The sequence below is a fragment of the Vicugna pacos genome, chromosome 7 (assembly GCF_048564905.1).
Source record: "Vicugna pacos chromosome 7, VicPac4, whole genome shotgun sequence".
Classification (NCBI taxonomy): domain Eukaryota; kingdom Metazoa; phylum Chordata; class Mammalia; order Artiodactyla; family Camelidae; genus Vicugna; species Vicugna pacos.
Window position 1 is genome coordinate 64,301,282 of NC_132993.1, and position 27,365 is coordinate 64,328,646.

At 34.2% G+C, this 27,365-nt stretch overlaps 2 protein-coding genes across 5 annotated transcripts in view; one reads left to right on the forward strand and one right to left on the reverse strand.

Moving 5' to 3' along the window:
- Positions 1-17,083, reverse strand: part of GTPBP10 (GTP binding protein 10) — a 91,609-nt gene extending 74,526 nt beyond the window's left edge. The window contains exons 1-10 of the mRNA XM_006211852.4: positions 16,954-17,083; positions 14,092-14,285; positions 13,403-13,494; positions 12,826-12,970; positions 9,210-9,283; positions 7,672-7,724; positions 6,744-6,851; positions 6,175-6,252; positions 4,010-4,133; positions 407-2,055 (exon numbers count right to left, since the gene is read on the reverse strand). Of these exons, the coding sequence (XP_006211914.2) occupies positions 1,793-2,055; positions 4,010-4,133; positions 6,175-6,252; positions 6,744-6,851; positions 7,672-7,724; positions 9,210-9,283; positions 12,826-12,970; positions 13,403-13,494; positions 14,092-14,285; positions 16,954-16,986 (1,164 nt within the window). The 5' untranslated portion in view covers positions 16,987-17,083 and the 3' untranslated portion in view covers positions 407-1,792. The remainder of the gene's footprint in view (positions 1-406; positions 2,056-4,009; positions 4,134-6,174; positions 6,253-6,743; positions 6,852-7,671; positions 7,725-9,209; positions 9,284-12,825; positions 12,971-13,402; positions 13,495-14,091; positions 14,286-16,953) is intronic.
- Positions 17,084-17,161: 78 nt separating this feature from the next.
- FAM237B (family with sequence similarity 237 member B) overlaps positions 17,162-27,365 on the forward strand; it is a 52,777-nt gene continuing 42,573 nt past the window's right edge. For all 4 annotated transcript variants that reach the window (XR_004190720.2, XR_012074523.1, XR_012074524.1 and 1 more), the window contains exons 1-2: positions 17,162-17,251; positions 20,895-20,987. The gene's annotated coding sequence lies outside the window, so the exon portion shown is untranslated. The remainder of the gene's footprint in view (positions 17,252-20,894; positions 20,988-27,365) is intronic.

Consider the following 27,365-nt stretch of genomic DNA (forward strand, 5'->3'; position numbering starts at 1 on the left):
ATCAGAAAAAGGTACATAGATTACACTTTTGGTAAGTAAAAACCAAATAATAGAACATTTTAGTGAGCCACATAAAATGTTTCAGTTGGTGGAGGAGTAGTAACCTAGGCATTACGACATAACAAATAAGATACAATTCCTCTTAATCCTCAACACACATCTACTATCCTTTGTCATGGCAGAAACTAAGATTATTATTATTATAATTATTATTAAGATGATCAGAACTTCAGAAATCCACCTGATGAAACTCTTTGCACATTGCCACTTATTTACATTTAGGAAATATTGGAAGTAAAAAAGAGAAAAATTACACAAGTCATAAATGCAAAACATACCCAATATGAAACACGGTCACTATGATCAGTAAGGATGTTCAAATTTCAAACGCTTTCCTGACTCTTACTTTCTTTGTTGTACGGGGTTACCAGGCTATTTTAATCCTCTGCAGTTTCCGCCATCCAGTGTGAGACCCATGAGGGAAGCAGGTCTTGTCTGTTCTCAACACTGTACATGTAGCACCCTGCAAGGTGCCTGGCACATGGGAGACACTCAATAAATACCTGGTGTAATGAAAAGAAACACAAGAAAAGCCAGGGATATGGGGACTGGGATGGGAGGTGGAAGTGGGGAAGAGAAAACGGAACAAATACAAGTGAAATAAAATTTATAAGAAGTCACAAACATTTGTCCTATCAGAAGAAATATAAGTAGAAGGATAGTGACATTTTTATTTAATAATATAATACCCACATGTTAAGACTTCAGTTAGCCTTAAATTTCAAAGCAATTCCTAATACTTTAAAAGTAGCACTTAAGAATAATTTTTAAAAGCTCATTAGCTTGCTATTGTTTTGTTAAAAAAGACTGGAAAGGTATATATAATGAACTCATTTGGGCAAAAAGACATGCATAAAAATTTTCTGCAAGAACTGAAGAAATTATTGACCTTGGTTTTCTCTGGGAAGAACTGGAGAGCCTGATACAAAGATGGGAACTTTTCTTTTTTACTTTATATGTTTGCATTGTTTAAATTTTATTTTATTTTTTTACAATTCACATGTATATTTTATAATATAATTCATTATGAGAAAATGTCTAATTTGTAACTCAGGCAGAAATTTAGAAATTATAATCTCCTAAGAATATAATGATGATTGATAATATTAAAGTTTGCATTTCCCATTTATTCTCTTTAGTAAAATATGAAAGCAGACAGTGAAACAGACAAGGATGCAAGAAAATGAGACATACGTCAGTGTGCTCCAAAGCAAGAAAAAACACTTTCATACTTAAGAAAATTTTCCAAAAGCTGAAATCACAACCAGCTATCTGTTAATTTGTGTTAAACATTATCAGTGATCTTTATTACCACTGAATATACTCAAATTTAGGGTTTTGAAATTTTCCAAAAAGGAGAACTATTATATATTTTAGTGGGACCATGTACAAGACAGACTCAAAAACACAAACAAAACCTAGTTGCTCCTTCTAAAACTACTCTAGGGAATCCTCTTACATAATTTAAAAAATGATCTCACTAGGGACATCATACGTTAGGAATATCAGAGGATTTTATTATAGGTGAATTGGCCATAAAATTATAAACTGTCATTTTTAGTCTGCAGTTACTTTTTTTTGCTGTTGATAGACAACCTCAAAACAACTGTAAAAAGTATGGTTCTTGAATGATGGCATATATATATATCAGATTAGTAACAACTAACCTTCTAAAAACTGTCTGTGGAAAAGCTTTCAAATGAACATAATTTCAATATCATTTTTAATTGATTTATGTTACATCCATTCTGGGACTAGTAAGAGCGTTCTTTGATGGTGGCTCACTGTAAGATACTGTATTGGAAATGCGTAAATTAAGCAACTGCTTCTTATGATGTGCATCATTTTCCTGGTTGGCATTTTCATCCAGAGACTTTCTTACACAGTTTTTAAGTTCATCAATTCCTTCTCCAGTAACTGCAGAGATGGGGATGATGTGTTGGAACTCCACAGTCCTCTCTGGAATCATGTTTTTTTCAAATAAATACAAAAAATCTGAAACAAGGAATAAAAAACTAAGCTGATTTTCATTGTCTTTGAAAATAAGTCAAAACTCTGCTAAGGTTTGATTTGTGAACCGATAGACCAAAAACTTAGCATTTTAAATTTCTTTTTTCCTTCTCTAATAAGCTCCCTGAACCTTTGGCTTTTACTAGTGACAATGGTAAGGTTCTTGGCACGTGATAGGTGTTTAGTAAATATTTGTTGTATGAATATATTTTAAACCAAATTAACTGTAAATAAGATGAATCACAGATTATTTATTTACAGAGACAAGAAATTTTATTTTGGGGTAGTTCAAAAGTGAGGCAACATAGATTCTTTGAAAGAACTTTTCTATAAAAATAACGTAATTTGTGATTTGGGCTATTCGGCTTGTCTCAGTACACAGGTAGCCTTTGACTATCCCAAACGATAGGCTTATCATCACTGGTGCTAGGAGCCATACTAAAATAGAAAAGGGTGCAGGGAGAGTTAAAGGAGAGATCATTTTCAGATGAATCCAATCTATTACTCCACAGAGGCTGACAGCTGTTGTATACCTTTCTCCTCCTCTCTGTCACCAAGGCAACAGAAAGGGGGATGGCATACTCACGGGATGGATCAACACCAATATGAACTGGAAAGGCTGGCTGAAAGAGACTGGACAAGCCAATATGGAGCCTGGTTTCGAGACTCATATACCTCCAACGAAGTCTGAGAGGCTAATTTAGTAATTACTACCAAGAGAACTATATTTTATTTTATGATGGTCCGAAATAGCCACAAACTCTTGGGTTACCCTTCCTCCTGGTACCTCCTCTGAAAATTCCCTTTTCTGCAAGACCAACTAGCAAACACATCTAATGACTTCATAAAGCAAATGACATAAAGGAATAAAGACTGTTTACTAATTCCAGGGGATACTTAATATCCTCAGCATAACTTATTAACTCAAGGACAGCTCCAGTAAGTAAATTATACAGGTGAGAGATTTTTGAGAGAGAAGAGGGGATCTTCTTGTGCTGTCTGCTAGTCCTAGTATATTATAATTTATTTTCTCTAATTTTTATCCCAAGGATAAAAACACAGAAATTGGGTCTATTTAAAATATGTTAGCCACTTACTATCCACCCTACTTTCCTCATTTGTGTAAGAGGTCCTCCACAAGACTCAGAAAAATGAAAACACCATCACTGTAGGATAGAGAGTGTTCTGCAAAGATCAATAATCAAAACTATGGAGAATCCCTTTAAGTTCCCTTACATGAAGTAGTCTACTTAGGAACAAATTTCAAATAAATAAATTCTTTTGGAATAACAGCATCTATTATTCTGTGCCACACATATATAGGGACTCAGGTTCTTTTTAGAAGACTAGTACTCTTTTTTTTTTTTAATAAATTTTTTATTTTTTTCCTTTTTCAGTTTTACTAGAGAAGAATAGTACTCTTCAGAGACCTAGTAAGCTGGCATTGCAAAGATACATAATTCCTTTAGCTCTGTTTTTAAATTCAAGGTATACTAGAGAAACTAGTATTCAGCTTGTTTTTGAACAGTTAGCTCCATTTTTAAATTCATATCCTAGGGGAATGAAGTTCTAGAATTTGTGAAATAAGATAAAAGTGAAAGACTTCACATGAAGATGCTAACTTTTTCCTCTTCTGATCCAAAACCCATTAACTCTTTAAGGGCCCAGTTTAAGATTTACTTCTTCATGAAGCCTGAACTTTCAGTTCAAATTAATCTTTCTTTTGTCAACTTAATGTCTATATCCCACATTCTGAAATTTGATGATTATTTTGTTACAGTATTATTTGAATGTTTCATATGGTATGTGTTCTTTCTTCAAACATTTTTTTTTAAGAGTAGCAACTGTCAGTTTTTTTTTTTCTCTACTGATTTCTCTACCAGTCTCTGCAAATAGTAGGTACTCATTAAATTGACATTAAGTGAATGAATAGGTTTACCTTTAGGATTCTGGAGTTGGCTCATCAGTACATGGAATTTATCTTGAGCGTCTGGCAGGTCCATTTTATTAACTGCCAGGAGTGCAGGTTTTGTCTGAAGCTCCTCTTTGTACAACTCCAACTCCTTTAAATCAAAAGAGAAAAATGAAATAATTTTATTAAAATATCTATACAAATGACCAAATATGGTAACATCTTTCTTTACTTTATAGGCCTGGGTAATCTAAAACCCATTCACATCTCTGAAATGCAGTACGTCCCAACAACCACAAAACTAATTAACAAAGGAAATTCAGAAAATGCTTACTGGTTGTGTCATGTGCTAATATATTTTAGCTCACATGACATCCTAGAGATAGCTGCGATTTTTGTGCTTAGAGCCAAATACAGGTATTTGGACTTTTTTAAGCACACAGATAAAATTCAGAACTGAATATTGACAATTTAATGCTTATCTGTATTATTATTGGAAAAAGCAAGTGTGCCTAGGAGTAAATCTTTGTGACCGTGGATTAGGCAACAGTCTCTTAGATATGACACTAAAAGTATGAAGAAAAAATAGACAAAGGGGACTTGATTAAAATTTAAAATTTTGTGCTTCAAAAGATATCCCAAAGAAAATGAAAAGACAACTGACAGAATGGGAGGAGGTATTTGCAAATCATATACCCAGTAAGAGACTTGTAACCAAAACATAAAGAACTTACAACTCAACAATTAAAAGAAAACAGAATTTAAAAATAGGCATATAATCTAAATAGACATTTCTTCAAACACATACAAATGGCTGATAAGCACATGAAAAGATGCTCAACATCATCAGTCACTAGAGAAATGCAAACCAAAACCACAATGAAATACCACTTCATCCCTACAAGGTTAAAATAAAGACACAATGAGTGTTGATATTAATATGAAAAAACTGGAACCTTCATACATTGCTAGTGAGACTGCAAAATGATGCAATGCTGCAGTCACTTTGGAAACGTCTGGCAGTTCCTCAAAATGTTAAACATAGAATTACCATATTATCCAACAATTCTACTCCTAGGTATATACCCAAGAGAGATGAAAACATGTCCACAAAAGCCTGTACACAAATGTTCACAGCAGCATTATCGATAATAGGCAAAAAGTGGTAAAGGATATAGGATATAAAAGTCCTGAAGGTAAATAACATCGTTGTGTTAGAAACCACATGGCTAGATACAGGATGTAAGGGGTGTGGAGCGGGTGGTGACAGAGATGGCCTGCTAGGTAGGAACCCAACGTTGCCAGATCTCTTAAACCATGTTCAGGTTAGACTTAACAGCAATGGAGGACCATCAAAGTGTTTTCAGCAGGGAACATACATCAGCTTGGTTCTTTAACAAAGATCACTCTAGCTCCCATATAAAAAATGGCTTGGAAGACTGGAAGCAGGAAGACCAGATAGAAGAGACTTATCCTAGTAAGAGGGGCTGATGATTGTAACAGTGCGGAGGAAGGCAAGTAGCTGAATTTCAGAGAAATTTAGGATATAAAACTGATAGCCTTGATGTAGGTGGTGAGAAAGAATCACTACCACCTGGTTTCCTGCTTACATAGTCCGTAAAGTGCTGGGGGGAGATTGGAGAATTTAAGAAAAAAAAAGTTCAGTTTGTCGGGGGAGGGTATAGCTCAAGTGGTAAAGCACATGCTTAGCATGCTCAAGGTCCTGGGTTCCATCCCCAGTAACTTCTCTAAAAATAAAGAAATAAGTAAACCTAATTACCTCCCATCTACGTCAAAAAAAAGTTCACAGTTTTACACATATTAAATTTGAGAAGTTAATGAGATATCCAATCAAAGGTGTCCAATAGGCAGCTGATCTAAAGCACAACTGAAACAACTATGTATTAGAGAGCCTAAAAAGTAGACAGAGAAATAGTCTAAGAAGTAGAAATAAAAAGTTTGCGGAAGATATAGTCTGAGAAACATGTAATAGGAATTTGGAATCAAGGATGGTTTTACTGATTACAATAATTCGAGGAGCAGGTAAATACTGAGAAACTGGAGACAGCTTTAATTGACATTAAAGATTTAAAAAGCAGAGGTAGAATACATATTCATTCTAACTGTGATATATTATTTCATACAGTCCTATTTGCCTAAATATTAGACCAGATATAAAACATAAAACTTACTTTTGTAAGCAGTATTATGGTTTCAAAGGCAGATCTGTATTGAGTTTGGGAAGAAAGCTGAAATCCAAAAATATCAACCTAAAAAAGAAAAAGAAAAAAAAAATGGACAGAGATAGCCTTTAACAAAAGAACAAGAGCTATACAATTCTATTTTGAAATGTTTTACTGTCTCAAGCTAAAAATAATTTTTTAATCTACATTCTATTGGTAATTTAGGAATTCAGAATAAGAGAAATTAATGTTTTAAGATAACCATAATTATTCTGATAAAATCACAATCATTAATAACATGAAAAACCAGTACAGGCAAGACAATTTATACCAATATACACAATCTTATGTATAACACACCACTACAAGTGACATAGGAAAGTTATTACTAAATAATTTAGTAGTACATTGAAAATCTTAAGGAATTACTAACTCATATTTGACCCCATCTAAGCAGATTTAGTGGAATAATATATGTTACTACTTTAAATCGTATTATTATAAAAACTTTCTAGGTATACTAAGTTCATTGATTTTCACATTCATTCGAACATTACACTGACATGCATATGACTTACAACAAAAAGGAGTTGTCTAGTTCTTTCTATATGCTTGAGGAATTTGTGGCCCATTCCTTTGTTCCTATGTGCTCCTTCTACTAAACCAGGAAGATCAGCTACTGATACCTAATACAAAATTAAATGGTTTGATAATAAAGAAAAATATATGAAAACCACAAAAACAATTACATCCAACAATTTTCATGATATTTCCATTATAAACAGTTCCTAATTTGTGATTACCACTGCATTTTATAAAGCCAAGATACCTTACAAGAAATGTATAAAGAATCAAAATCCTTTATTATCAGAAATTAGAATCCCATTTTACTTACTAATCTGACAATGTAGGAATTTTAGGGCTTAGTTTAAGTTATTAGTCACATAAATTCTCTTTAAAATTCCATAAACCATATTGTTCAATATGAACTTTTCTAAGAATTTCAATTTTCTAAATTCATGAAAAGTATACAAGGATATTAATTCAGCAGACACTTACTTAGTATATAGCTCTGTAGTTTCTCAAGTTTTTAATTCTATATGTCATTGATTATTTGGTACCTTTGTTCCTTTACTGTTCATATTCTACCAGGATTACTGTCCACTCTTAAAAGGAGATAGGAATTTTTTTAGGAAACAGAAGCCAATAATCAAATATGGCAGTAAAACATGGACTTGCAATGAGAACAAATAGATTGAGGAGATAAAGATACAATGTTATGACAAAACTGGACCTAAATTTTGGAAGAACAAAAAGTTCCATTTTCATACAATATTTTACTCTGACAGTGCTCAGCAGAGTTGATTTGATCATGGTTTCACTTCAAAATCAAAATCCTACTACTACCTTTTTACCCCTAACACAAAATGCCAAATATTATAAGGTCTAAGTATCAAAGCAAGTACTTTAATTTCTAACCAAATGTCTTACTTTAAAAGTACCCACCTGTTTGAAATCATTATACACAATTTTTCCAAGTTCAGGCTTTAATGTTGTAACTAAAAGAAAAAACAATAATAAATTAAGGCTAGAATAAAGGCTTGTACTCTCAAAATTGTCTTAGAATTACGTATAAAATAAACTATTTCTTTTCTGTAAAAAATCTAATTATGTTCTCATTTGTTGAAATGAAAGATGTAATTATTTTTGCTATTTATGATATACTTGGAAAAGTAAAGATTTTTACAATCTGTGTAAGTGTAAGTCTAACTAGTGGGTCTTAAAGTTCCTCTATTGAACTTTTAAGGAGCATGGTAAAGGTACTGGGGCTAGGGGACAGAATTTAGGCTTCTATCACCTGGTCTGTGGGTGAAATCTGTCTAGTCCTTTCTCATTCAGTTATCCTCAAGCTTTATTAATCTGCACTAGACTTTTTGCTTTTTTTCCCTCTTTCCTTTTCAAAAGTCCCCTGTATGATGACAAAAAATATTGGCCATGTGATTTACAGCAGTTAGTAGTACAGATTAATTCTACTTTATCAGAGTCTGATTTTAGAACAATTTAGTTTTATTTTCCAGTTTAATGTCATTCTATACTATCTTATTTAATGATGGCAGAGATCCTATCATATTTTTTCACCACTTAGTCTAAGCTTCCATCGTATCTCACCTAGCTACTGCGATAGCCAGTTCTACTAACTGTTCTTTCCAGATCCACTTATGTGCCACACCAACCCATTTTCTATATTACATGCAGAGATCTTTTTGAAAAGCAAATCTAATCATTTTATCCCTTGTTAAAAGGCTATCAACTGCTCTTAAGACATAAAGATCAAATACAGCCTACATGGTCTTATTACAGGTCTTGACCTATATCTCTAGCCTCACCTTGGTTCCCTCTCACTTACCACATGTTCTCTAGAGAAACAAATCCACTCCCTGTCACCACCGAGCCTCTGTGTACACACTATTTCCTCAGACTAAAAGACCCTCACCTCCACTGTCCACATTTATTCTTCATATGTCAGCCCCAGCATCACCCTTCCCTAAAGAAATCTAAAGCAGTCACCTACATTCTTTCATAGAATCACATTATATTCTCATATTCATTAGTGAGATATGTGCCTTTCTCCATTTGTCTGTAAGTTCAACAAAACAAATTCAGTATTTGTCAAAACAATATTCTCTTCTGCATAATCCAGAACTTAATGTAGTTCCTAGAAATAAATACTTGCTAAATGAATGAAAGAATTCACCTCAGGCTTCCTAGTATTTATCATAGTGCTTGATAAAGGGAAGGTGCTCATAAAATCACAGCTAAACCAAATAAATGACTATACAACAGAGAAATAAATGCAACAGGGCCTAACAAGTACTAGGAATTCTGCTGAGAACTATGGAGGTTTCAAAGATTAATGGGAAATGCACGTATTCTATCTGCCAAGAGCCTTCAAACTAAGGCTACCCTCAAAGTTATCATTTTATTCACACTCAAAGATTAGTCTTTAAAAATTTACCTCCACACATTTAAAAATATATACTTACATGCATAATCTGCAATTGTAGGTTTTGCATGAGAAATCTTACTTAGCAAAGAGGATTTTCCAGCATTTGGGAATCTGAAATGAGGAAATAAATTTATATGTTACAGTAAGTATCAGTATTATTAATACTTGCTTATCTCTGAATTCCTAGCATTCCAAGAAGCAGGCTTCCTGAATAGTGCTGGGATTAGAAGTAGAATATAAATTTCAAACAATCTTAAAAAACTTGAGGAACAAAATATATTCATGACAAAGGTGAAGATTAATTTATGAACAATGAAGATGTTTCAATATTGAGAGTAAATCAAATTATGTAAAAAAACCCCAAACCTTGTAAAGCATAGGAAAACAAAAATAAACTAATAAAAATACCTACAATCTACCATCTCTAGCTAAACACTAACAAAATACTTCTTACATTGTTTTGCAGATTTTTTTAGACATTTTATATGGACACTTTCAAACATACACTGAAGTAGAGAGGAGTAATGAATCCCACTTAGCCATCGTCTAGCTTCAACAAATATTAGCACATTCTGAATAATTTTTAAAATTTTATTTGTTCAAACAGAGACTCAAATACAGTCTGTGTATTAAAAGTGGTTGATGTGTCTTTTGAATTTCTTTTGGTACAGACTCCCCCTCCATCTTGTTTCCCTTTTCAATTTTATTTTTAAAGAAACTGGGTCATTTGTCCTATGGAGCTTTTTTTCCACAATCTGGATTTTTCTGCTGACACTCATGATGTCATTTAACATGCTCCTTTGTCCTGGATTTTCTATAAATTAGTAGATATAAAGCCTTGATCAGATTCAGTTTTGATTCCTTTTTTTGCTGAAAGACTATTCATAGTTGGGTGGCCTCTTTTTTAAACTGAATTATGTAAGGTGAACACCTTTCAAGGGAACACTGTAAATTACTTAACTAATATATTATTGTTAGGTACTTGGGTTGTTTCCAATTTTTCACTGTTGTAAATAACACTGCAAAAAATATGCATGTAGACAGACATATACCAATATTAAGTAAGCTCTGAATGATGGGATTAATAGACAATTCTTTTTTCTTTCTTTCTGCAAATAAACATTATTTGCCTAACTTTTTTCTAAAAAACTGTAAACAATGAAGTGACTATCCTTGAAACTTTATACACATCTTTAATCTCTTTTAAATTTCAAGATGAGGAAACACATCTTTGTTATAGATGTGTTTCAAAGGCTTTGATTCTATTGCTAAATAAAGGCCCACAATGGGGGCCAATTAAGAGATGATTTTTCTAAATTTCATTCAGATATTTTCATTAAATTTACTCAACAAATGGGAATGTAAAGTGGTATCATCACTATGGAAAACAGTATGGAGGTTCCTCAAAAAATTCAAAATAGAACTACCATATGATCCAGCAATTCCATTTCTGGACATTGATCCAAAGAAAAGAAGAATTCTAACTCAAGAAGATATACATACCCCCATGTTCACTACAGCATTATTACAATAGCCAAGACATGAAAGCAATCTAAGTGTCCAATGATGGATGGATGAATGCATACAGAAAGTGTGGGGTGTATATACATACATATATACACGTGTGTGCGCGCACGTGCATGTGCGCATACTAGAATATTATTCAGCCATTAAAAAGAAGGAAGTCTTGCCATTTACAATAGCATAGATGTTCCTTGAGGGCATTGTGCTAAATTAAATAAGTCAGACCAAGACAAATACCATATATCTCACTTATATATAGAATCTTAAAAAAATAATCAAACTTATAGATAAAGAAAACAGATTGGTGGTTCCCAGAGGCGGGGGATGTGGTGGGTGGGGGGCAAAACGAGTGAAGTGGGTGAAAAGGTACAAAATTTCAGTTGTAAAGTAAATAAGTCATGGGGCTATAATGTACAGCATGGTCATTATAGTTAATAATACAGTACTGTATATTTGAAAGTTGCTAAAAGAGCAAATCTTAAAAGCTCTCATCATAAGAAAAAAAATCTGTAACTCTACATGGTAATAGATGTTAACGAGATTTATGGTGATCATTTCACAATATATACATATATCAAATCATTACACTGTATACCTGAAAGTAATATGGTATATATCAATTATATCAATAAAAAAACAACAAATATTTATTCAGCATTAGCTTGTATCAGGCAATATACTAGGCATGTGAAATACAGCAATCAGTGAGACAAATGTGACCCCTGTCTTCACAGTTTTCATTCAAATTAAGCTTCTTTCAAATTTCTTCCAAACTTTCCTTTGGAATAATAAAGCAATATTTTGCAAATATTAATTTGGAATTTTCTACAAATTTATAAGTTCTTCAAACAATTTTTCTCATTAAAATATTTCTATCATAAATTTTGAATAAAATTATGTGAGCTTTCTTAATGACTCATTTCCCTTGGAAATACAGTATTTTCTTATATCCTGCTATACTCAGGCTCTTGTAACTTTTTGAAAAGCAAAGTGCAATCATTTTTGCCATGATTATCATTAGTTGGACTTGCTTATGTCTTTCTAACATCCTCATATTTTCATAATAATGATTAAGCACAGAAAAACACCAGCAACTATAAAAGAAGAAAAAGAAAGCTAATGATTAAAGAAGATACTTGAGATTTTCTTGAAAAGTACCTAATGAAATTTTTAGAGGCTGGAATCCAACCTATGCAAAGATCAGATTTGATAACAGCAGTACAAGTGTATAACTTTCACCTCAGGTTCAGTTCATTTCTGAAACCAGCTACAAGGATGCTGGGATTCACGTTAATAACTTTTTAAGAATAGCTGCCTAATTTAAAAGGATTAGCATACATGCTAAACACTGTGCTTATGAATAATGATGCTTTAATTATTGGCTAATACCAAGTCCACTTCTGAAAAGCTTAGTATTTCACTAGATGTAGTCTCCATTAAGTTGGCAATATAATGCAATGATAGCAGCCACCAGTCATTCATTGAGCATTCATAAATCCAAGGCATGTGTTGTGCTACAAGCACAGTATCTAACTCACCAACAACATTTTAAGGTCAGAACTATCACCACCCACTATTAAAGATATTAAAGAGACTGTATCCAGCCAGCCTCCAGAGGATTTAAGATTTTAACCCAAATAGTCTCACTTGAGTCCCCCATCACCACCCCATTTTTACTTCTCAGCCTTGTTATGCTCTTCTTAGGCTGTAAAAGGCATCTCTTTGGAACTTCAAACATATTTCTCTACCAAATGAGAGAGTAAATGGCTGGATTCTCAGTCTTATTCACAAAACCCTCTTTTGCCCATATTGTTCCTGAAAAATATATAATATTACAGAACCTATGACTCATAAACCCTCATAACTATGATTTTTCTTTATTCACTTTCTAACATTTCTACTGGTCTATTCAATTGCTATGATGTTTGACAAATGAACAGCAACTATGAAATTCTATGTTGGCAATATGAAAATAACTATATTTAGCAGCATATTCTCAAAGTACACAAACAATAAACACATTCTATAAACTAGAAATAATGCGTGTCCCAAATTACCATTTATATTTATTTCCTATTTATAAACTACCTCTCTGAAAGTATAAAAATAAAAATATGAATGATACTTACCCCACTAGACCTATATCAGCTATAAGTTTTAGATCAAGGTGAATTACTCGTTTCTGGCCTTTCAGTGGTAAGAAATTTGTAAGTAATTTACCACCAAGACCTCCTTCAGCTACCAAAATTCTGTCTTTCTCTTTATTGAGTTCTCCTTAAAAAAGAAAGAGAGAGAGATACTTTGAGCAAAGATTAATAAGCGGAGCTAATCACTAATGACATTTTTCTTTGAGAAACAGATGACAGGAAATTCCAATTTACAATTCTAAAGGACAAAACAATAGGATCAAGTTTCTATCAAAAGTCTGACCCTGGAAAAGCACTTTTGCAATGCTTGAAAAAAGGCTAGTTACATGTTTTAAAACTGAGTAAATACTCTTCTATCTTTAAAATAATTTTAAATCTAGAAGCTAATTCTGAATGACTTTTATATGAACATTTTAAAAGCTCTTGTAAACTAGCAGCTAAAATACTTAATGTTTAAAAAAAAATCCTGAAACCCAAGAGGTGCTACTCCTCACAGCTCTCAAACAATTTCAGAAAATGTGCACATTTTTCACAACCTTAGAATCCACAGTACACTTACCTATAATTTTACCATTTTCATCAGTTACTGAAATACCAACAGGTACCGGAATTTCACAGTCTTTTCCTTTGCAGCCTTTTAGTGCACTAACTCTATGAAAAAAATAAACATAAATAAGACCTGTTAGATTTAATGGTTTATGTTTCAAGCAAATACAATGATATACAAAAAAGACTAGCAATCAATTCTTCTAATGTAGATATTAAATGCCCAAATAATAAAGAAAAAAATAAACTTATCCCTATTTATTTATTGCATTTTAGACTACTGTGTCCCAATAAAAATAATAGTAAGTAATGATTTAAGTTATCACCAAAAGTCATTTTAACTCACAATGAACTAAAATATTGTATATCTGAAATGAAGAGATCATTGCAATAAAAATAAACCAGAAAAAATGGCAAATCCACTGAATAACAAAGCTTTTAAAAAACTGACCTCAAATGAGAGTACTTTAAACAGACATTGGGAGAAGAAAAGGATAAAAAGTTTAAAAGCTTCAAAACATCCCGTAGTACCTACCTTCTATCTTTACTAGAATTGAGATAAATACAGTAGATTTTCCCTTAGTTACAAATCCAGGATATTATTTACTTCAAATTACCAATTACATTTTCATCTTTTAACATTTTTTTTATCTCTTGGAGGAATTAATTTCATAAAATCAAAGTCATTCAGTAAATACTTACCGACTGTTTGCTCCTTCTCCAGCCACAAACCGTTTCTGAGGATATCTGTCTTTAAGTTGTTTTAAAGTCATTTTGTTCTGGGCTACAACCCAGACATCACCACCTTTTCCACCTTCTCCACCTAAGCGAGGGTAACCCATTCCACCACTTCCTCCCCTGGTGAAGAGTCTTAGGTTATCGATGAAGTTTCCATACTTAAAAAAGAGAAAGAGAGGAAGAAAACATCTATATACCAAATGTGCTTACCAATTTAGAGAATTTCTTTCTAGTTCTTTGTTGCCACCAAAACTCCTAAAGAAAAAAAAGGCTTTCTTTATGCCAAATTTGCTGTACCTTGTTAGTTTACCTCCTGTCTGATCTTCCTTTTCCATTAGATTAACTCTATTAAGACCCTGTTTTTTATTATCAATAGTTATCCTTCCAATCCTGAAGGTCTCTGACATTGGCCCATTTTTCAGTCTAGACTTTCTCCCCTATGTGATCTCAGACTGTACCAGTAACTACTGCATAGGTGAGGTATTTTCTATGCCCAGCTAGAACACAGGACATCTCCACCAGATGTAAGTGTCATAGTCTAAAGTAACTGAGAACAAGATCTGGATTTGTATTTAACTTATATTTGAAACCCCTCAAATATGTAACTTGTTCTCAGGTATTGAAAGGATAATAGTCACCTCAATACACAGCAGTGTAACAAAACCAAACTTCTCCCTAGGTAAATTCTGTTCCTCCAATGTTCTCCCAAATAATAAAACTATAGTTTATCTATTCATTGAGACTACATATGAGGTTCTCTGAGTATACCTGCTTCTTTTCCTGAAGCCCTACTATCTTTCCTTTTTATCGCAACCAACTCTAGTATCCTGACCATTACTTTAGCTTCTAACTGGTCTTTCAGTGTCTAGTCATTTCTTCTACACATTGTCTCACTGCCTGAGCTATTTTTCTGAAAACGGATCTGATCTTTAACCGTACTTCTCCCTTACTCAAAAACCATTTGGTTTTTTATTTTTTGATGTTTATGAAATAAAGTCTAATATTCTCAGTACTATAGTCAAAGCTATTAACCTACCCTTCCAATTTCATTTTCATTCATTCAACCCCTCCAGTATCTTCTTCCTTTCTTTGCTCTTTACTACATGATATACTGTCACTTCTCCATGGCATTGTGCTCATGCTTTTCATCTACTTACGATGTCATTTGTTCTTTTCTATCATAAACCCATCTGAATATCATATTTCAAACATCTCTCTTAATTCCTGTAATCAGCATTTACCACTAACTTTGCTGGGCTTTCAGCAAATTCATTATTGCTTTTATACCTTTACAAGTCATATACTGCATTTGGGGTTTATTTCTTTTTCCCTCACCAAATCAAGAACTTCTTGGAGGTAAAGATCCTATGTCTTAACCTCCTGGGCTAACCTTCACATCTTCAGCCATTTAGGATAGTTTTAAGTATCAAAAACATCTGGGAACTTTTTTCAATACACTCCACTGACCACTGTGATTAAACTCAGGAGGAAGGGATGACGATAGGTTAAGCCAGCACATTTATCAAAAGCTCCTTTGTTGATTCTGATAATCTGAGTCTAGATCCGAGATTGTAGTAGATGGTTGCACCCCAAAGATTCGAAGTGCAGGTTTTCATTTGAGTATGCAAATACAGTTATGAAACAGTATTGTTAAGAGTGGAAGAAATAAATAAAAGATGAACTTAAAGGCTAGCTGGGTATTTTCCTATGGGGATGAAGAACTTTGGCTTTGGTTCAGTAAGGCTAGATCAGAAACGCTTCACAGATAAGTGAAGAGATAGATTCCCCAGGCAAACATGTTTGGAAGTGACTGTTACAGCAGTAAAGTTATACAAGTAGCCAGACCTTAATAACATATTCACAAAATGCAGCAGTTTCTTTTTTTGGTTTAAGGATTAGTTACCATACATGCCCAAGTTCTGTTCTTTACAAGTCCCTTTTCTTTTGACCACTGATTTTCTGTAAAACAGAGGGTTGAATAAAGTATAACTTCACTCAGATATTACTAACCATGCCTTTTCTCCGATAAAAAGAAAACTCCTGTTTTTAAAGCTCCTTTCAATTCGTGACACATTTTTTACTGCTCCAGATTTATCAGACTCAGAGATTTAGAACCCAAACTTAAAAGGAATATCCCAATCTCGTCCTTTGCAATAAGGTAATGACCCAACTATGATGCCTGCAGGTTTCAAAAACCATTGCTAGTAAGGATCTTAAAGAGGTTTTTAAATCTGAAAAAAAATGTAAAATTTTTTACAAAAACGATTTTAAAACCTGCACTGCCAAAAAGCTGACCTAGTTTTTTGCAAGAAGGCAAGTCACCGATTTTCGTTTACTGATGAAAAGTCGTCTTTAAAACGCTTTTAAAATAACAATACACTCAAAAGAAAAAAATATGTTAGAACAGGTTACGGATATTACTACTTAGAAGAAAGAAAATGCAAAAAAAAAATGGGGGGAGAGGGGAATACACTATTTGAGCCAAAAGAAAAAGTCAAAACTACACTCCACGTATACCACATTGTGTGCCTAAACGGCGGGCAGGTATCCCAGCTCCTAATCCCACGTGCAAACAATTCCATTGAAAACAATCAAACCCTATTCCCAAACAACCGTCTTAACCATGCTGGGTAGACACTGCTCACAGGACAAGCCTGACTCCTGGACGGGCTGAAAGGAGAGGACTATGGTAGAAAAAAAGAGCAAGAACGAGGCCTCCAGGAAGAAAAAGTGGTGAGGAAGAGAAGCGAGGGAGAACGAGAGCCCTCAGGTGGGGCTAGAAGTACCAAGGGTCCCGCATCAGGGAAAAGGGCACAAGTCACGGACCTTTCTCAACAATAAGCAACTGCTGCGGACCATGACTGCGGTGGAGAAGCATCCCTTCCCGCGGAAGCCGTACGCACTGAATTACGGCGCGACCTTTTTACGTCACCGCCGGCTACAATCGCTATTTTACCTCCGCACGCTGCCACGTGGACAGCCGCAGGCGCCGTAACGTGCACGCGCACAGAAACCTGCGCATGCGCTGTGCCGTGCCGCCTACGGTGAGGTGGAAAACTGCGTCAGCTGAGAGGAAAGCCGCGCTTAACACTGAGATGTGGAGAAGCAGCGTGACGAGAGACAGGCGAGTACGGAGTGGTGCCTCAGGAATTGATATTTTGAATGGGACGGCACTGGACAGTGGGCTGTCTTCGAGGAATTTTTGTGCTAATTGAGGAAAGCACAAAGTACTTCAGTCTTTACTCTCGGCGAAGTGGAATGGGTAAAAACAAAACAAAAAAGCACTTCACATAGACAGTAAAACCACATGCATAAAAGACATGGAAACTCACCTGGGAAAGAAGAGTCAGGAAAAGCTGTTAAGTCATTGACCAGCTGAGTAATCTCTAGCAAAAGCTTACAGGAGACAATTTAAAACCTGGGACCCAATGTCAGAATCTGAGATATGTAAGAATTTCTTTGCGTTCTGTGGGGAAGGGAACTTGAAGCTTGTCAGAACAGTTTCTCGGAGTCGGGTAGATAAAGCTCACTATCCATCTCTCACTTGAAGCGCGCCTTTGTGAGACTTAGACTACTTTACTTTTCCTCGACCTGGGTAGGACCAGCAGATGGGCTGGATCCCAGTCCGCCCCCCTGCCTCCCTCTCCCCACGCCCTCATGTGGTGAACTGAGGTCCACAGCCCTGCTAGGCAGCCCTGCGCTCCACTGCCAGCGTAGTCATTTTTCTTGACTCAAAACTATTAACTTCCAGAATCCTTTTCACATTTCCACCCTTCACTTATGATAGTGATTGGAAATACACGCTGTAAAAACTCCCTCTCGATTCCTTTCCTGCTACTGAAACTCCCTCTTCCCCGCCAGTCAATAAAGCTATAATTGTCATTTAACTTTTAGCAATTAAAGAAAAAGGAAATTGGGTTGTTACTATGTAGGTGTTTAGTTTAATCTTGATAACATTTCCTGCCATTTGGATTATTCTTTTTACTAGGTCTTACGATGTCAGAATTATATTGAGCCCAATCTATTTATTTATTTTCTAAGGTTTATTTATTTTTAGTGAACACAAGCCCAAATTGTTTTCTTTCTCACAACATTTACTTGAGAAAATGATACCAGCGAATAAAAATAAATGAGAAATTTATATAAAAACATCTCAGAATACTGAGGAACACTGTGAACTATAAACAAAGGAGAAAACCTAATATTTTTCTTGAACAAAACATGATCGGAGCCTGAAATATTTATTACAGCTCTGGTTACCAGATAGGAAAAGAAACATGAAATGTAAATTATCCACTTTTAATGTGTGGCTAAAATGAATATGAGGTGAAGTGATACAAGGCATCCAGTTGGCAGAAGTTACTATTGGCAGAAAATATTACTTCTACCATTGAGAGGACAAAATGCCTTCCCCATGGTTGCTCAGAAGATTGAAGTATACGCAAACCATTAAACTCAGTGACACTAGAAAATTTTGCATAATATGCATGTTAGCCTCAAGCCAATCGTATAACTTACAATTTGATTTAATAAATGTTATAAGCTAGAGTTATTCTAATAAAAAGTTAATAAACATTTTATTTTGGAATAATTTACATTTACTGGGAACTTAACAAAGCTAGCCCAAAGAGTTCCTATATACCCTTTGCTCAGCCTGTCCTAAAGTTAACATCTTGTATAACTGTCGGAACTAAGAAATTAATGTTGGTACAATACTATTAACCAAAATATAGACCTTATTTGATCTTACTAATTTTTCGACTATGACTTTCCTGTGTTCCAGGATCCAATCCTGGACACTACATTATATTTAATCTAATAAACATTTTAGTGCCTTTATTACTTTAAGCATAAAATGAACAAATATAATTAAGAAAGCTAGCATTTTATAATGCTATTTTCTAATCATCCCACTTCTCTCTGTTAATATAGTTACTCAAGAGGTAATTTACCTCAGTATTTACTGTGATACTAACTTTCTGGTACTCTTCAGCATTTATAATTTTCGTTATGAATAATACAGGTTAGCAGGAAGTAATCATTAAATTGGATTTACTAATACTTATTAACAAAATGCTGCTGCTCTGCATTTCCTCTTCCAGAGCCACCCCAACGATGAAATGTGGAAATAATTGTCTGTTTTTAGTGGTCTTAACCTCCCTTTTCTGCATTCCCCTACCCTCTATTTTATAATTACTTCTTTCTACCGGTACTAAGTACCCTTCTGCTTTCTCTCAGTGCCTGTCAAAACTTGGATCTCAGGCATGCATTTGATACCTGCATGTTACAAGCTAGCATGATTTTAAGTCAGTATGTTAATTCTCTTAGGGCATTTACTTTTAGTTTTTATCTCTAATTGTGGAATGAATAAAATGCCCTCACTTCTACTGAAAAAATTTCAAGCTTTAGCATAGGAGATCCTTCAATGGGGGAAATGTATGAAAGCAGAGAAGGCTCCTTGGTATCCTTTGTATAAGAAAAGGTAGCCGCTTACATTGTTTCTATAAAATTCATTTTAACTTTAATTATTTTATTAATTCTATAACCCAACTTATCTGGTTCCACCAAATTTTGTATACAAGGAAAATAATATAGCCCGAAGTTTTTGTTCACTGGAGTCCTTTATCCATAGGATCTCCAGAGGTGTTTTTTCCCCCATAAACATACAAATTTGATCATATCACCAAATTCAGCATCCCCTTATGGTCTCAGCATGACTGCTATATCCATGTTCCAGATGGGAACATTTATAAAATTGCTTTCTTGGAAGTTCCATCTATGTATCATTGCTGCCTTTATTTAGAAAAGATCTTTTTTTTTTCCTTTAAAATGGATACCTTGCCATCTCCAACTATTTAGATGTCTACATCTTGTCCTTTTCTGTATTTCCTAAGAGGTCCTTGGACTCATGACATACTCTCTAAATATTTCTTAGTTAATTGATTTATTTTTTAGGAATGACAATAGCTAGAGTGCTAATTCCTATGACATACGAATTGCCTGAAATGGGGCATAGCGTTATTCTCATGCTTTAGTCTTATAATCCCCAAAAGTAACATCAAATATTCTTTTAGTTCAAAGTATTGTTACTCTGAGACCATTATAAATTAAGGTCTTACACTCTACAACAAAATCAAATTCTCTTAGGTGATAAAGGTAAATGGATTGAAAAAATGAAAGCTATATACCAATTAAGCTCTTCATCTCTCTAAATTAAAATGTAGCATTGTCAAAGTAAGGACATCAAGCCATGTAATTATTGTTCCTAAATAAGACCTATATAAAGAAAAAAAAAGTGGACTTATTGCCTTTCTTCCTAAGGATTCTTGGTTTCTTCATCAATTCATTCTTAAAACAATTAGAGTTCCTAATTTGTCCCACACACTCAGCTATGTGCTAGAACATTGCCATGGTTACTGGAATAACTAAACAAGAGTAAATAAACAAAGTAGTTGTGTTAGCAAAAGAAAGAAGCAAATTTTAATATTTCTGATACTTGAATTCATAGTGAGTGGAAAAAAACTTATTGAATATGATTTTCCTTTGCTCTTAATACACCCTGTTTTTAATTTGAAGGATAGCATTGAAAGTTATTTTCTTAGAAATATATATATATATAATATAAATAAATAGAATTAGTTGAATCATGTTTCATGACCCCCATTGTCAACTATTTCTACTAGAGGAAGAAAGGTGTTTTAAGAGGCTTCTACTACATTGAGTCATTGATTGCTCTATTTTTTATACTTTCTTTTAATCATATACAGGTATAAGAATGGCAGTGGAGTAATCAGGAGGGCCTTTGATAATGATGCTTCCTGTTTGTCCAAAACAAGAGTACTCATGCAGCAGGAAAGTTGGTAAAGTATTCAGAATTCATATTTACCTAAACCATTTTCTTTGTTACTTAGTATTACTGATATTTCATTAAGCAGTAACCACTTACTAAGAAATAGAATTCTTAGATAATTTGAAGAATAATTTAAAATAAGGAAATGAATGTTTTTATTAATGTTTTCATGTATTTTTCTAAGTCTTTATTCCTACCACATTGTAAGCTAATCAGCTAAAATATTCTCCTCTAGAAAAAGGTATTGTAAGAATATGTAAATCATTCTCCTAAGCATGTTTGTTGGACTATCACTCCATACATGGTAAGCTACAGTTTTGGAATGGAACAGCATTTGTACACATGGCACCCATTATATAGCCAACTTAAACAGATGACAGAGAGTATATTCTGAGATGATGCCAAACACATAACTTACTAGAGGACATGGTTGTGTGAACAGAAATGAAGTTTACTGAGAACTCATTTTGTTCAAGATTTATAAAGTATAAAATATATATAGTTTCTTTTTAACCTTTCTTAAGGGTCATAGACACTTAAAAGAGATATAATTTTTAAAAATTAAATCTGTAATATTTCTGTTTGGCCTTAAAATTCATTAATTCATTCAATCTAGCTCTTGCAATGGCACTAAATCTCTGATTTGGTTGCTGCAGAGCTCCCAGATATTTTGGTATTAATTTCTTGTGTCTATCTTCTTATCTCCCATTCACTCTTCAATTCACTAAAACTTTTTTTCTGTTCATATTGTTTTACTGAAATGGCACTCACTTGGTCCTTTTCTCAGACCATATTATATTTGAACTGGAAATAACTATTAGAGAGGAAATTAGGTATATTGGATATGCACCATTTTTGTTGACCAAACTGAATACTAAAAAAGGAGGGAAAAAATGAAGATATCAAAATGTAATATAATCCATAGAACTTTCTATTCTACAAAATTCTTTTCCATGCTTCTTGGTAAGAAAGATCAGGCTCAAACCCCAGTATGCAACAAAACTTAGGCAGGAGGAAATTTACAATGTTTTGCAATTATATGAAGCATCATCCCCCTTGACCTAACAAAACGCTAAGACACTTTCTGATGAATCAAAAGGAGATGGCAGTAGTTGAACAATGGAGGGGGTAAGGCTGTGTCTAGAGAGAGCATAGAATAAATTGTTTACTCTAGGGAGCTTTATAGGATGTAGTTGGCGTAAGTTTTATATGTGAATGATTTTTTACTTTTATAATGAACAAGCCGTAAGCAAAAGACCTAATAAAACACATTTTTTCTTTTGCTTTCCATTATTTCCTTAAATGTTTCCAATGGTGGAAACATCCCCCCACCATTCAATTGAAATTTCTAGGATTTTCTGCTTATTCTTAGATAATAAACATATCTAAAGACAGTTTAAAAACAAGCACTGTCTGAATTCAGAAATTAGAGTGGTGGTTCCTATATAATAATTGAAATTCTGCATGTAACTTAAAGTTACATCTTTTCCCTTCTCTCAGCCAGTGCTGAGTTTAAGTACCAGCTTGCTTCAGATCTTTCCAGATTTGAATGCAGCATGAAAGGGTGAAAGAAAAAAATAATAAGAAAATTCTTACTTGAACTTGTCTTTGGTGGGCTAGATTTAAGTTCCTGGTATTGAGAGATATTTAGGGCTACCCTCTCATGGGTGCTTTTGTGGGTACTTGGAAGAGTCCCATCACTGGAACCTCTTACCTTGGGTTTCCAAGTGGATAGATCTTTATTTGAGTGGTAGATTTACACTCTCTGACTTTGCTACATCCAGAAATCTGGGGTGCACCTCGATCTATCCTTGTGAATGAGGCCCCTTCATCCCTTTCCATACCCCTGTTGGGCTGAATCCAAAGTGAGCTCTTCCTCAGATACTGCCTACCGCCAGGCCATGGGGAGCCCTCATGTAGACTTTACCTGGGCAAATATGAGAGGATAGGCCAATCCCCAAACAGTAGAAACTCTCCTCTATTACCACCAAAGCTGTTGATGAGCCAATCTCTTGGCTGCTTGATTTCTCTGGATAGGGTCAGACTACAGTCACTATACCTCACCACTGCAGAGGTGAGACAGTAAGTTCTCTCAGTAGGCTTCTTGGTGGTCCCTGCACATCCAGATGAGTGTGAGGAAAGGGAACAGGCCCACCCTAATCCCTGCCCATCATGGATGGAGGACCTGAGAGGTACAGGAATTTTGTGGTCATTTCCTTTAAAAATCTGAATTTGGATCTGACACCTTACTTTGGTATGAAGCATCTCTGTCATCTTCATGTGTCAGCTGTAACTTGTCATTGAATGTCCTAAGATATTTTCTTTTTGAAAAATATGAAATTTGGGGCTAGAATTGAATTTGACTAAAATGTGAACACATTATGTTCTATTCTTTCTTGCTTCTCTACATGATCCAAAACTCTTGTCATTTCTTTTCTTAGTTGATTAATAATTTAGTTATGGGGAGCTGGAGAAGGTATTAATAGAATTTTTCACTTTACAACTTTTCTATTATAATAAGTAATATTTATTTGAGAATGATATTTTCCACCTATTTTATTCTTTTTTCTCTTCTGATATATAAAGGAAATAATAATAATCCTTCAAATAAACCTCCGAGGGCTGATGTTGGACCGTGAGAAATGCTACCTTGTGTGCCATTCATTTCAAATTTGGACTTCTCTTTGCCTACTGTGTAAATTGTCTCTCTAGCAGTTAGGAATGATTGCATCTCTTCATTAAGGAAATCATTTCTCACATGAAATGTCATCTTAGGAAAAAATGGTAATATTATCAATCTTGCCATGTAAGATTTCTGACAGAAAATTCTCTCAGAGATGAAAAGTAGTTTCTTTTTTTCAAAGGAAAATGGTGTCTCACTAGGTGAGGAACACTATTTTTGTTAAAAGAAGACGAGATCTATGGATGTATAAAATTGCTTATAGTTCACAGAGGAGTGAAACCATTAACTACATCAATTTCATATTACTTCCTTCTAAGATTTTAAAATGTTTCAACAAGGAAGCAAACAAAGATCACTTATAAAACATAACTATGAGGCTAGATATAAAAGGCTATAGCAGACTTAGATGGAACATAAAATTGAGTAGTCTTGACCCATTTTATTTATCTAGGCACATAGAAATTACCACTGAGTCAAAGCTATTATCCATCCCACCCTGATTTTACTAAACAAAGTAGCCCAAGTTTATGAAAACCACTATGCTACTGCTTGTCATAACATCTGAGAATTTCAAGTGGAATTGTTGCGTTGTTGGAACCAGAAAGTTGAGTTCTTTGAGTTATTTTGCCCCGTCATATTTGGTATTCTTAAATACACTCAACCTCATTTCATGTCTCTTTAAATAGGGCTGTGATTGGGGTCACTGCCTTCTTTCTCATGGTATGTTTGGTGAAGATCATGACTGTGGTAATTTGCTACTTTGTCAATTCAGCAGGAACTATGGTTACCAGAATTTCCTTCCCTTTAGTAGTTTCTGTTTAGAGTTGGCCATTAGAGAAATCTGCATGAGGTTTAGAAGGAAGAAGCAGCAGCCATTGTGCTCGAAGGGTTGCTGCAGGGCCCCAGGCTTTGCTCAACACACTTAACACATGCTTGCCTATGTGTGCATGGGCATGAGTGTGTGTGTGTGTGTTGAATAGGGGGCAGTGTGTTCCTGTTGTTTTGTCTCAACCTGTTCACATGGAGCAGCACCCAAGCCCAAAGCTTCTCTTGTTCTCATGAGATCTCTTCATCTTTTCCAATTTCTGGGCCAGTAGCAAGGTGGTCAAAGACACCAAGCAAGGTGGCCTTGGTGTTTGAAATAATCAGTGGCCAGCATAGGTTCCAGTTTGTCCTTGTGGAAGAAAAATGTGTCTGTGCTTTACCCACCTGTCTTTCCAACTTCTATTACTGAGTCTCTGACTTGCTGACTTACAGTGACTTCAGGCTCACTGGCACACAGAGGCAACAGCTTTCCACAGCTGCCTTTATGGTCCCTTGTTATACACTTTTCTCCAGTCCTCCAACTATTCATATTCAGACCTTTATTCCTCAGCTTCTGTCACTGTTGCCTTAGTTCTCAAATCCATATTAATCCCTTATTCATAATGTTCTGTTTCCTTGATTGAACCATATCTGATATGATGCCTATTTATAAAAAGGATTACAAGAGTTACCCTTAGTTGTACCTCAGCGGAAGAGCTCCAGAAACCCAAGGTAAAAGACATCCCTTGGACATGCAAAGAAGGAGAAGTTACGTGTTTAGCCTGGTAGGAGAGACTAAGAAAGTACAGAATAGCCTATGCCAAGAAATACCAAAGATCTTAAATGTAGCAAGGAATTTAAAAGGGAATCTGGATATCTTTTCAAGTCTACCCTGTATATGTATTTATATTCTCATGGAAGTAAAATTAACAAGATAACTAACTCTCAAAATGTGTCCCTTTTTAACATATATTTAAAACTCTGTAATAGCAATTCAGTTTCTGCTCTCTTCTCTCTGCTTTCATATAATCATAAACACAAAAGAAAGGAAAAAGAGAAAGAAAATCCAGAGGGTAAGATGTTCCAGAGTTAACTTTTCAAATTCTCTAAAGAATTTGATGAAACTTGTGCGTGCTCCCAACCCAAAGTCCATGTGAATATATAGACAAAAATTTTTCATTCTATTTAAGGGCAATTAAGGACCCTACAAAGCCTGTCCATGTAAGCATGGGGAGTTTATAGACTCCATTTCCCACCACTTCCATAGCATCATTTTCCCCCAGTTATCCCCATCTTAGTTATTAGAATCATCATAACTAACTTGATGAAGCCAAAAACCTCAGAAGTTAACCTTTTTTAAAAAAATTTTTTTATTGGAGTATAGTTGATTTATAGTGTTAGTTTTGGGTATGCAGCAAAGTAATTCAGTTATACATATACATACATATATACTTTTTCTTTTCAGATTCTTTTCAATTATATGTTGTTACAAGAAATTGAATGTACTTCCCTGTGTTATATAGTAAAAACTTGTTTATCTATTTTGTATATAGTAATGTGTGTCTGTTAATCACCAACCCCTAATTTATCTCTCCCTGCCCTTTCCCCTTTGGTAACCATAGCTTATTTTCTATGTCCATGAGTCTGTTTTTGTTTATAAATAGAATTTGTGTCATTATTTTAGATTTCCCCTTGTAAGTGATATCATATGATATTTGTCTTTCTCTGACTTACTTCACTCAATATGATAATCTCTAGGTCCATCCATGTTGCTGCAAATGGCATTATTTCATACTTTTTTATGGCTGAGTAATATTCATTACACACACACACACACACACACACACACACACACACCCACGTCTTCTTTATTCAGTCATCTGTTAATGGACATTTAGGTTGTTTCCAGGTCTTGACTATTGTAAATAGTACTGCTATGAATATTGGGGTGCATGTATCATTTTGAATTAGAGTACCCTCTGGACATATACCCAGGAGTGGAATTGCTGGATCATATGGTAAGTCTATTTTTAGTCTTTTGAGGAATCTGCATACTGTTTTCTATAGTGGCTGTACCAAAATACATTCCCACTAACAGTGTAGGAGGGTTCCCTTTTCTCCACAGCCTCTCCAGCATTTATCATTTGTGGACTTTTGAATGATGGCCATTCTGACTGGTGTGAAGTAATACCTCATTGTAATTTTGATTTGCATTTCTCTGATAATTAGCAATATTGAGCATTTTTTCTTATGCCTCTTGGCCATTTGTATATCTTCACTGGAGAATTGCTTGTTTAGGTCTTTTGCCGATATTCTGAGTATTTTTCTTATATATAACACTTTTTCTTTAAAAGTGAAGCATTTTAATCCTTTCACTGTTTAAAGATTTTATGATATAAGGACATGATTATTTGCAAATAGCTCAGATGTTTGCTTTTATTTTAGTAGTATTTTCAATAGAGCCCATAATAATTTAGAATTTCTAGTTATTTGGATGGAGCATTAAATGTACAATGTGTGAGAAGAACATGGATGAAATTTTAAAATGCTTTAAAATGAATGAAATGTTTTGAGGATTTTTTTTTTAATTTTTAAATCACTCTTTTCCTTATTGCAAAGCAATACAATCTCAAAGTATTACAAACAAAAGAAAAAAACACCCCAAATTCTGTCATCCAGAGAAGTAATTATTGTTTGCTTTTGCATATACTATTTGCGCTTTAGAAATAAACATTCATGTTATGTTTTTTGTTTGCATATGTGCATATACTAATTTCAAACAGTTGTTAGATGCTTAAAACATATCTTTTAGGAACCTCTATTTTTAACACTTTGCTAGCATTTAAAAAGTAATAAAAAGTTACAACATTTCTTTTATAATATTTTGTAATATGGAATTTT